The sequence below is a fragment of the Hyla sarda genome, chromosome 9 (genome assembly GCF_029499605.1).
Source record: "Hyla sarda isolate aHylSar1 chromosome 9, aHylSar1.hap1, whole genome shotgun sequence".
Lineage (NCBI taxonomy): Eukaryota > Metazoa > Chordata > Amphibia > Anura > Hylidae > Hyla > Hyla sarda.
Genome location: NC_079197.1, coordinates 44,622,238 through 44,634,836, shown reverse-complemented (window position 1 = coordinate 44,634,836; position 12,599 = coordinate 44,622,238). Strand labels below are relative to the sequence as shown.

The 12,599-nt window shown below is 45.6% G+C and overlaps 1 protein-coding gene across 2 annotated transcripts in view; it reads right to left on the bottom strand.

Moving 5' to 3' along the window:
- The window catches only part of HDAC8 (histone deacetylase 8), a 34,986-nt gene extending 22,600 nt beyond the window's left edge, over nt 1-12,386 (bottom strand). Inside the window, exons 1-3 of one of the 2 annotated variants that reach the window (XM_056540235.1) lie at nt 11,762-12,386; nt 7,878-7,930; nt 2,497-2,627 (exon numbers count right to left, since the gene is read on the bottom strand). In XM_056540235.1, coding sequence (XP_056396210.1) covers nt 2,497-2,627; nt 7,878-7,930; nt 11,762-11,917 — 340 coding nt within the window. In that variant the 5' untranslated portion in view covers nt 11,918-12,386. The remainder of the gene's footprint in view (nt 1-2,496; nt 2,628-7,877; nt 7,931-11,761) is intronic. The other variant, XM_056540234.1, reaches the window with a different exon arrangement.
- Between the last annotated feature and the right edge of the window lie 213 nt (nt 12,387-12,599).

Genomic DNA, 12,599 nt, shown 5'->3' with positions numbered 1-12,599 from the left:
CTTCAGCCATATACAGTGTATGGCTGGAGGCTGTATGTCTGTGTACTGCCCCCACTTCAGTGCTCCGTCCACCGCTCCTCCGGGGTCATGATCAACTGCTATGGCCTAGCAGTAGGTCCCGGGACCGTAGGTCAGAGCACCGAAGATGATGTGCCACTGGTAACTTACCATGCGCGCGTCCTCGCTGCTCCGCTCTGCTGTTTCTATGAGCGGATGCACGGGACGTCAGTGACATCCCTGCGTGCGCTACCTCCCGGCGGCCCCTGCGTTTTTAAAGTTAACGTGGGGCCGCAGAAAGGTAACCGGGACATCCTTGTCCAGAAAAGATCTTTCGGAACACAGGGATGTCCCGAATGTGATGGGGGAAATTAATCTGGGGGGGGGGGGGGGGGGGCAATGGGGTGGGTGCTGCAGTCCCGGCGCTTAAAAAAACAAAACAAAAAACGCTTTTTAACCAAATTAGTACGTTTAAAATCCCCCTATTTTTAAGAACCTGTAACTTTTTCATTTTTCCGTATAAGCGGCGGTATGAGGGCTCATTTTTTGCGCCATGATCTGTAGTTTTTATTGATATCATATTTGCTTATATAAAACTTTTAATACATTTTTTATCAATTTTTTGGGGAATAAAATGATTTTAAAAAAAAAGCAATTTTGGACCTCTTTTTTTCTTTGTTTACGTTAACGCCGTTCATCGTACGGTATCATTAACATTATATTTTAATAGTTCGGATATTTACGTACGCGGCGATACCAAATATGTATATTCATTTTTTTTTTTCACTTTTTGGGGCTGAAATAGGGAAAATGGGACAATTTACGTTTTTATTAGGGGAGGGTGTACAAACTTCTGGGAAATAAATAAGGGCAATTATTTATGTACATACAATAGAGAAGAAAAAGCTAGAAGTCATGAAATATTGCACACCAACCCAAATATGAAAAAGATATCTACAAAATGCCTTTATTAATCCATTCAAAAACACAAATAAACAGAGTGGCTCACAATCTTTAGCCTACTACACTCACCCCTGCGGGGGTCACAAAATAATAACTGGCGGTGTCTGAAGCAAAAGATGTAACTAAAAAATTTTTTTAAAAAGACCAACTGGGCTGAAAGCTGAACTAATTTATGCAGTAAAAGTCAGCAACCGCCGAGCCGAGAAGTTCGTGACGAATCGAATTTACTGTAAGTTCGCTCATCTCTAATTGCTTTGTTTGTCATTAGAGTTCTATACATCTGTGGTATTCCATTATTATACATATATATCTTTCTATATTTATATTATTTTTGGACAGTCATTTTTATAATTTGGGTGTATTTCTACATTTACCATATTTTTCGCCGTATAAGACGCACTTTTTCTTCCCCAAAACTGGGGGGGGGGAAAGTTGGTGCGTCTTATACGGCGAATACACATTAAAACCCTGTCCTATCGCGGCGGTCCCTGCGGCTATCAACGGCCGGGACCTGCGGCTAATACAGGACATCACCGATCGCGGTGGTGCCCTGTATTAACCCTTCAGATGCGGCGATCAAAGCTGACCGCCGCGTCTGAAGCGAAAGTGACAGTAACCCGGCTGCACCGGGAGGGACCTTACCTGCCTCCTCGGTGTCTGCTCCGTGCCGGGATCCCCTGCATGGCCGGCGCTCTCCTTCGTCGTCATCACGTCGTCGCGCAGGCCGTCCCGTCATCCAATACGAGCGGCGTGCGTAGCGACGTGATGGCGGCGACGGAAAGCGAGTATACCGGGTAGCAGAGACGTTCCGGAGCGACGGAGACACCACGGGAACACGGCAACAGTGATGGAGGGCGACATCCAGGGCAGCGGTGACGGGTCCGGAGCGGCGGGGACACGTGAGTATTACCTCCTATACCAGTGGTCTTCAACCAGCGGACCTCCAGATGTTGCAAAACTACAATTCCTGGCATGCCCGGACAGCCAACGGCTGTCCGGGCATGCTAGTAGTTGTAGTTTTGCAACATCTGGAGGTCTGCTGGTTGAAGATCACTGTCCTATACTTTACATTGTATTCTAGATTTTCCTCCTTTAAAATTGGGTGCGTCTTATATGCCGGAGCGTCCTATATGGTGAAAAATACGGTACCCCTGTATATTTGCATGGGGGTCTTTCATCATTATTTAGCTATCCAGCCCAGTTGGTCTCTACTACAGTAACATAATTTGCTTCAGAACCTCCAATTATTATTTTGTGACCATCAACTTTATATGTAATTTTACGTGTTTTTAAATGTGTTCTACTTGCGTGAGGCATTTTGTATATAATATATTTGAGTTGGTGTGCAATATTTCCTGACTGCTAGCTTTGTTCTTCTCTATTGTATATATCCGTTTCCCTTAGCTGTTATTGCACCCCCTTTTTCTTCTACCGCGGTGCTCAGATTCCTGTGTTCATTTATTTATGTACACATAACAATAGGATTTGTTGTTCCCGTAAAACATCTCACTATTAAACATATTCTCTACTACTCACCGAGTCCATACTCAACAGTTTCCGGATCATCATTGTCCCCTTCTTCGCTCACCTTACGGAGGTGCTGTAAGTAGGCATCAGTATGGAATGCTGCCATCTCTTCCATGGTAGCAACTTTAGGCTTAACAACCCTTAAGAAAAGATAGAAAATAAATAAAAAAATCACCAAAGGATATAGAGTGATAACACAAATGGTTTTGTATAGCAAAAAGAACACTTTATTTCACTGCTTCTCAAACTGTGAGGTGCCCCAGAGTTATAACTGAGGTGCTGATTAGGTATAATACAAGGTAAATCAGATCATTTTTAAACTTTAACATAGACATCCACTTACAGATGGTGAAGCCCAGGAATCACCTTGGTCTGCCTATTGAGCCCCCAGGGGAAAATGTCTAAAAGCTCCAGCTTAGTCCCACAACCACATTGATATACACTGCTCAAAAAAATAAAGGGAACACTAAGATAACACATCCTAGATCTGAATGAATGAACTAATCGTATGAAATACTTTCATCTTTACATAGTTGAATGTAGTGCTGGGCGGTATGACCAAAAATGCATATCACAGTATTTTTGTAAGTTATGGCGGTTCCACGGTATTTAACAGTATTACCCCCCCCCCCCTCACGCTGGGGAACTAATCATATGTGACTTGCGGGCGCTGCTCTGCTTCTCTAACCCCCCCCCCAATGAATTATCAGCCGCAGCACTGCGCTTTCACCCACATCAGGGAACTAATCATGTGACCTGCGGGCGCTGCTCCCCCCATCCTCCTGTGAGCCGCCGGTGCTTTAAATGAATGAGTTGCGTGCCGCGGCGCTGGAAATGATTAATAAAGGACATCTTTACTGATTAATTTTACATATTCCTGTGCCCGAGCTGCAAAAAAAAAACTCACAGAGCCGTCAGCGTATCACCGGCCACAGCGATGTCCAGCCTCAACCGGTGATAGGCTGAGCGCACTCATGTAAGAAGCCGGCCGGCTCCTTAAATGACAGTGCGCTCAGCCTATCACCGGCCGAGGCAGGACATCGCTGTGGCCGGTGATACGCTGACGGCTTTGTGACTTTCCCGTCCCCTGGAAGCAGCATGAGGATCACAATGGAGAACAATGAGGCCAATACCAGAGCAATGGAGGAAAGTAGGAAGGTGAGTCAAAGTTTATTTTATTTTTGCAGCCTGGGCACAGGAATATGTAAAATTAACTAGTACAGATGTCATTTATTAATCATTTCCAGTGCTCATTCATTTAATGCGCCAGTGGCTCACAGGAGGACGTGGGGGGAGCAGAGCCCGCGGGTCACATATGATCAGTTCCCCGATGTGGGGACAGCCGCTGCGGCTGATAATTCATTCATTCGAGGGGGTCGGGGGGGGGGGGGACCCAACCGGTATTGTGGCATAGGAAAAATGTATTTCGTACAGAATAAAAAAAAAAAAAACAGTATTCGGTATAAACTGGTATATTGCCCAGAACTATATTGACCAAAATATTAGCCAGGAAGCGTAGGAACTGAGAAGTGGTCTGTGGTCACCACCTGCAGAACCACTCCATTATAGGGGGTGTCTTGCTAATTGCCTATAATTTCCACCTGTTGTCTGTTCCATTTGCACAACAGCATGTGAAATTGATTGTCAATCAGTGTTGCTTCCTGAGTGGACAGTGTGATTTCACTGAAGTGTCATTGACTTGGAGTTACATTGTGTTGTTTAGGTGTTCCCTTTATTTTTTTTAAGCAGTGTGCTATGGGGGAGATTTATCAAAACCTGTGCAGAAGAAACGTTCACAAGTTGCCCATAGCAACCAATCAGATCGCTTTCATCCATCAGAGGCCTTTAAAAAAAAAAAAAAATAAATAAAAGAAGCGATCTGATTGGTTGCTTTGGGCAGGTGGTCAACTTTTCCCTCTGCAAATGTTCTGATAAATCTCCCGTATATATTTGGCTCCACCAAAATAAATAATATAAAGGTGTTTTTTTTTTTAATAAGAACTCGGATCGGTAGGGGTCCAACTGCTGGCACCATCTGCCCCATTTAACCTCTTCAGGACATAGGGCGTATGGATACGCCCTGAATCCCGAGTCCTTAAGGACCGAGGGCGTATCCATACGCCCGTGGGAATTCCGGCCCCCACCGCTAGCCGGTTGGGGACCGGAGCCGGATGCCTGCTGAAATCGTTCAGCAGGCATCCCGGCATATCGCCCAGGGTCAATCGGGTGACCCGGAATTACTGGCTGTTCGGGGCCGTCTCTGACGGCCCCGAACAGCCAGAGCCTGCAGGGGTGAGGTGGCACTGGTGCCACCTCACGATCGCCCTGATTCGTCGGCCGGATTACCGGCCGACCAATCAGGGCGCCTGCTACGGGTGTCACTCCCGCACCCGCTCCGCCCCTCTTCTGGAGGGCGGGTGCGGGACGTGCACCCCGGGTGCTGGGGACCCCGATCCCCGGCGCCCCTGTTGGGATCGGGGCCCCAGGAGCAGCTGCGGCGGCGGGACTGACCTGCAGCGTCTGGATCGTTGGAGGTGAGTGACAGCCTCCTGCTGTTGCTTAGCAACAGCTCCCAGCATGCAAAAAGGGCATGCTGGGAGCTGTAGTTATGCAACAGCAGGAGGCAGACCACCACAACTCCCAGCATTCCCTTATGGGCATGCTGGGACTTATGGTTTTGCAACAGCTGGAGGCACATTCTTTCTATGGAAAAGTGTACCTTCAGCTGTTGTCTAACTACAACTCCCAGCTTGCACAAACAGCTAAAGTGCATGCTGGGAGTTGTAGTGGTGCATCTGCTGGTTGCATAACTACAACTCCCAGCATGCCCGTTGGCTGTCGGTGACTGCTGAGAGTTGTAGTTTTGCAACAGCTGAAGGCACACTGGTTGTGAAACAGTTTTTTTTACCTAACTCAGTGTTTCACGACCGGTGTGCCTCCAGCTGTTGCAAACTACAACTCTCAGCAGTCACCGTACACCATGCACCGTACATGCTGGGAGTTGTAGTTTTGCAACAGCTGGAGGCACACTGGTTGTGAAACACTGAGTTAGGTAAAAAAAAACTCTGTTTCACAACCAGTGTGCCTTCAGCTGTTGCAAAACTACAACTCTCAGCAGTCACCGACAGCCAACGGGCATGCTGGGAGTTGTAGTTATGCAACAGCTGGATATCCCCCCCAATGTGAACGTACAGGGTACACTCACATGGGCGGAGGATTACAGTAAGTATCTGGCTGCAAATTTGAGCTGCCGCAAACTTTCTGCTGCAGCTCAAATTGCCAGCGAGAAACTACTGTGAACCCCCCGCCCGTGCGACTGTACCCTAAAAACACTACACTACACTACCACAAAAAATAAAATAAAAAGTAAAAAAACACTACATATACACATACCCCTACACAGCCCCCCTCCCCTCCCCAATAAAAATGAAAAACGTCTGGTACGCCACTGTTTCCAGAACGGAGCCTCCAGCTGTTGCAAAACAACTCCCAGTATTGTCGGACAGCCGTTGACTGTCCAGGCATGCTGGGAGTTTTGCAACAGCTGGAGACACCCTGTTTGGGAATCACTGGCGTAGAATACCCCTATGTCCACCCCTATGCAATCCCTAATTTAGGCCTCAAATGCGCATGGCGCTCTCACTTTGGAGCCCTGTCATATTTCAAGGCAACAGTTTAGGGTCACATATGGGGTATCGCCGTACTCGGGAGAAATTGTGTTACAAATTTTGGGGGGTATTTTCTGCTTTTACCCTTTTTAAAAATGTAAAATTTTTGGGAAAACAAGCATTTTAGGTAAAAAAAAAATTTTTTTTTTACATATGCAAAAGTCGTGAAACACCTGTGGGGTATAAAGGTTCACTTAACCCCTTGTTACGTTCCCCGAGGGGTCTAGTTTCCAAAATGGTATGCCATGTGGGTTTTTTTTTGCTATCCTGGCACCATAGGGGCTTCCTAAATGCGGCATGCCCCCAGAGAAAAATTTGCGTTCAAAAAGCCAAATGTGACTCCTTCTCTTCCGAGACCTGTAGTGCGCCAGCAGAGCACTTTTCACCCCCATATGGGGTGTTTTCTGAATCGGGAGAAATTGGGCTTCAAATTTTTAGGGGTATTTTCTGCTATTACCCTTTTTAAAAATAAAAAATTTTTGGGAAAACAAGCATTTTAGGTAAAAAATTTTTTTTTTTTTTACATTTGCAAAAGTCGTGAAACACCTGTGGGGTATTAAGGTTCACTTTATCCCATGTTACATTCCCCGAGGGGTCTAGTTTCCAAAATGGTATGCCATGTGGTTTTTTTTTGCTGTTCTGGCACCATAAGGGCTTCCTAAAGGTAACATGCCCCCCAAAAACCATTTCAGAAAAACGTACTCTCCAAAATCCCCTTGTCGCTCCTTCCCTTCTGAGCCCTCTACTGCGCCCGCCGAACACTTTACATAGACATATGAGGTATGTGCTTACTCGAGAGAAATTGGGCTACAAATACAAGTAAAAATTTTGTCCTTTTACCCCTTGTAAAAATAAAAAAATTGGGTCTACAAGAACATGTGAGTGTAAAAAATGAAGATTGTGAATTTTCTCCTTCACCTTGCTGCTATTCGTGTGAAACACCTAAAGGGTTAAAACGCTGACTGAATGTCATTTTGAATACTTTGGGGGGTGTAGTTTTTATAATGGGGTCATTTATGGGGTATTTCTAATATGAAGACCCTTCAAATCCACTTCAAACCTGAACTGGTCCCTGAAAAATACTGAGTTTGAAAATTTTGTGAAAAATCGGAAAATTGCTGCTGACCGTTGAAGCCCTCTGGTGTCTTCCAAAAGTAAAAACACGTCAATTTTATGATGCAAACATAAAGTAGACATATTGTATATGTGAACCAAAAAAAAATGTATTCGTAATATCCATTTTCCTTACAAGCAGAGAGCTTCAAAGTTAGAAAAATGCTAAATTTTCAAATTTTTCATCAAATTTACGGATTTTTCACCAAGAAAGGATGCAAGTATCGACAAAAATTTACCACTATGTTAAAGTAGAATATGTCACGAATAAACAATCTCGGAATCAGAATGATAACTAAAAGCATTCCAGAGTTATTAATGTTTAAAGTGACAGTGGTCAGATGTGCAAAAAACGCTCCGGTCCTTAAGGCCAAAATGGGCTCCGTCCTGAAGGGGTTAAAGGGAGCACCAGCTGGATATATGTGCTGCCATATTTATCTCTATAGCCAAGCACTGTACTGTACTGAATGTTCTAGATGAGGAGACTGCTTCTAAATAATATCCATTATATTATTTCGTTTTCTCACAGCACATCATTGGTTAATCAGATAAATTATTAATGTCTTTACTGTTCATAAAGCATTCTCACTGCCATGACTTGGATCTCACCTCATTTCCCTGAGTAGTCCATAGGCTTCTATCAAGGAGTGCACCATGCTGGCCTAGAAGTAAAAGTAGAATTAATAATGGACATCACAGCCATGCACATCCACGTGTATTAAAAACCTGTGTACTTTCTCAAATTGGTCAGACATTACCCTCCACCATACGAGTTCAGGCTCTGTTATTATTTCCATTGTTCTGTTCCGTCACATAAGCAGAACTATGACAATAACATGTTAATGGATGAGTCACATGACGGGCGCCGGTGCTGCCTGATAGACTCTTCCAACTACAATGGGGCATACCTCAAAATCTCTCTGAAGCTTTTGAGTCAGCACAGGATCCATTCAAAGTGCATGATACAAAAACCAAAAATACAAAGGGGGTGATTTATTAAGCTTCTCCGACCAACACAACGGTATTCTAGAAGTGGTTGGGCTGATACAGGGGTGTGGAAATTTAATAAAAAACTACTTGTCCACGGGACTAAAATGGATCAAAGTCTACCATATTTTTTGCAGTATAAGACGCACTTTTTCTTCTCCAAAACTGGGGGGGGGGGGGGGGGGGGTTGGTGCGTCTTATACGGCAGATACACATTAAAACCCTGTCATATCGCGGCGGTCCCTGCGGCCATCAACGGCCAGGACCCGTGGCTAATACAGGACATCACCAATCGCGGTGATGCCCTGTATTAACCCTTCAGACGTGGAGATCAAAGCTGACCACTGCGTCTGAAGCGAAAGTGAAACTAACCCGGCTGCTCAGTCGGGCTGTTCGGGACCGCCGTGGTGAAATCGCGGCGTCCCAAACAGCTTACAGGACACCGGGAGGGCCCTTACCTGCCTCCTCAGTGTCCGATCAGCGAATGACTGCTCCGTGCCGGGATCCCCTGCATGTCTGGCGCTCTCCTTTGTCGTCATCACGTCTTCGCGCACGCCGTCCCGTCATCCAATAGGAGCGGCGTGTGTAGCAAAGTGATGGCGGCGACGGAGAGCGAGGATACCGGGCAGCAGAGACGTTCCGGAGCGACGGGGACACCCCGGGGATGCGGCGACAGCGATGGAGGGCGACATCCATGGCAGCTGTGACGGGTCCGTAGCGGTGAGGAAGCGCGAGTACTACCTCCTATACCAGTGGTCTTCAACCTGCGGACCTCCAGATATTGCAAAACTACAACTCCTGGCATGCCCGGAAAGCCAACGGCTGTCCGGGCATGCTGGGAGTTGTAGATTTGCAACATCTGAAGGTCCGCAGGTTGAAGACCCCTGTCCTATACTTTACATTGTATTTGGTTCAGAATCTTTTTTTTCTAGATTATCCTCCTTTAAAATTGGGTGCGTCTTATATGACGAAAAATACGGTACTTGTCCCTCATGACGATTCACTTGTCCGGGCCAATTTTCGCTTTTACACTCTAGTTTTTTCCTCCTCGCCCTATAATAGCCATAACTACCTACTAAAATGATACCTTTTAATTTTTCAATAACATATTCTCTGAACCAAAAATATATATATATTTGGTGAAGTGAAACTGAACTAGTAAACATTTGGTGGTTTTCTTTTCTATGCCATTTACCTTGTGGTTGAGTTAACCTGTTATTTTGATACTTGAGGCCGCCTGATTACAGCAATACCAGATTTGTATAGTTTCCTTCATGTTTTACTAATTTAAAAAAAATTCTGAACTTTTTAGAATTTATTTTATTGCCATTTTTTTGACCCCTTTAACTTTTTTTTTTTTCACATACCAGGCTGTATGAGGGCAAATTTTTTGCACCATAATCTGTTTTTAGTATCGGTACCATTTTGGCATTGATCTGACTTTTTGATCGCTTTTTAACTTTTTTTCTGGGATATTATAAAAATTTCAATTCTGTGGTTTGGTATGTTTTTTTTACATTTACGTCATTTACCCTACGGGATACATAATGTTATATTTTAATAGTTCAAACAATTATGCACGCAGCGATACCAAATATGTTTATATTTATTATGTTTACAAGTGTTTATATAGGAAAAGGGAGTGATGTTAACCTTTAACATGGAAGGGATAAATGAGTCTTTTAAACTTTTATAAAAACTTTTTTTTTTTTTACACTTTATTAGACTTTTAGTAGGAATCATCAGATTCCTCATACAGATCAACAGAGTTCTATTGAACTCCATTGATCTGTGTGCTCTGCGATCCATTGATAGAGCCTAGTCCAGCAAGGCTCTAACAATGACAGAGCCACGGATACCAGGGAGCAGAGGTAAGCCCTCCAGTTAGGTCACGCTGTGGGAGAGGGGGGGGGGGGCTGGGCGATCCACCCCACCTGGGAGCATTCACATGTCCCTTTAGATGCCCTCATCAGCTTTGACAGTGGCAATCTAAAGGGTAACGACCGCCGCATGCTGGCTATTGGCGGCGGCCCCCAGCTACTGAGAACAGCTGGAGGCTGCAGAGTATGGAGCATGTAGGATTTGGGAACCCACTCCATACTCTGCCGCGCTTGTCAGGTCCGGCCCTGCTTGCCCAAAGCCAGGCTAAGGGCCGGAAAAATTCACCTGCCCAACGCCAGGAAATACATGTCTCGGGCGTCGGGTGATAGGAATTCCACATCCCTGATCTGATCTGTGGTGACACACATCAGCCCAAACATTGCTTCTAGAATAGAGCGTTAGTCGGAGACCTAGACAAGAAGCTGCCATCAAGGGAAGGAAAGGAGCAGGAATATCAGAAGGATGCACATTTCCTACATAAATGTATGTTCAAAAATATGTAACCACTTCAGGACTCATTTTCATTTTTGCCATAACTCCCATTTTTCCATATAAAGACCGAAATAAGGGCTTGTTTTTTCAGTGTCAACATTGACAGCGGTGTCTAAAGGTTTAATAGCAGTGAGCGGTGATCATGGCTGACCGGATATTAGAGGCTCCTGGTTATTGAAATCAACCGGGGGCGCCAGGTACAGCATGGGATTGTGGTAGAATCCCCCGCTTCATACACCCTTAGTGGCTCCATGACGGATCAGATCCATTATGAGCCGCAAAGGTGTTAATGTGAGGTGCCCTGCAAGTTTAACTATGTTATGGCACGTCTGGTGGAATGACAGGAGTTTAGTGGAGAGAAGAATAGTCCAGGCACAATTTTTTTCACTCTGCTAAACTTCGGTAAATTACTGGACCCCCAACAGACCCCAATAAAGTCAATAGGATCCATCGGGACCTGTTGGAGTCCTTTGTGCTCCGACCTGTTTTTTGGGGCACTTTGGCACAAAGAAAAAAAAACGGGGCACAACAGCAATGTGAACTTAGCCTTAGTTAGGGCTGGGTTCACATCACGTTTTCAGCCATACAGGACTACATACAGCTGGGGGGAGGAGCTAAAACAGGGCGCTCCCGTATCCCCGCCGTATGTGATTTATTTCAATAAGCTGACTGGAGCGAAACACTAACTCCGGTCATCTCATTTTTGCCCCGTATACGGTTTTCTCACCGGACCTAAAACCGTGGTCGACCACGGTGGGGAAAACCGCATACAGAGCAAAAATGATGTATGGCTGAAAACGTGATGTGAACCCAGCCTAAGACGGGAACACCACTCCACCACTGGGGATGACATCTATTCCAAAGCTTTGCCTCTGTTTTGGATGCAAAGTTTTAATTCCTATCATGGCATGGCCTTCGGGTGTCAGAGAGGATGATGGGAGATGTAGTTTTAGATTTGAAGGAGAGCCAGAGATTGGAGAACAGTGATCTGTTGGTTACAGTGCTCACAGTCCATCACTATGATAACATCCGGGTCCTGCTATGTGTTCACGTCCCTTCTGCCTCTCCTTCTATTACAGTGTATGGCGGCTCCATCCCTCCCCGCTCCTGACCACCATGCAGGGGGATCTCACCCGGCGCGGCACTTTGGTGTGCACATTGTCGCAAAGTTCTACGTATTCGGTGCCGTAGATATACACCGGGGCCAGCACCTCCTCCATGGCGCTCAGCAGCGTATAACTCCAGTGATGTAAAGTTTCCGGGGATGCCGTAGAAAACCGGAAGCGCATGCGCGCGCATGCCCAGTTTACTACGGCTCCGAAGTTAGCGTAAGGGGAAGCGTAAGCAGCGAGTCCACGGTAAACTGCCAGCGCATGCGCAGTTTACTACCGAATTCTAAGCATAACGGGGAGCGCATGCGCAGCTTATTACCGCTCCTCAGCGTTATGGGTAGTGTAGGCAGTTGGCGTAAGGGGTAGTGTAGGCAGTGAGAGCGTAGTTAGCTTAGTGGAGCAGGTGGGGAGGTAGAGAGAAAAAAGTCTAGGCAACGTAGTTAGCGTAGTTTAACTTCAGTGTATCTTAGTTAGCTTAGATTGTTACATAGTTAGCGTAGCTTAGGTTTTAAACTTAAAGGACTTAGTGGGTTTTAAAGAAAACTCCCAGCATGCCCATGCAGCCAAAGGCTATCCAGACAGGATGGGAGTTGTAGTTTTACACCATTGTACTTGTAGTGTAGTGTTAGCACATTTTTACACAGGTGTAGTGTAGTGTTAGCGCAGTTTAACACAGGTGTAGTGTAGTTAGCGTAGGGGTACTCAACTACTTTTAGTAGGGGTCCGCTTTTCCAGGTCTGCCATCTGGTGAAGGTCCGAGCTAAACGCTACGACCTGGTTCACACCTAGCGGCCAAAGTGCCATGCCAGAAATAGGCGCTGCCTGTTGTAGAACATAATTAGAACTTAATAAGTCATAA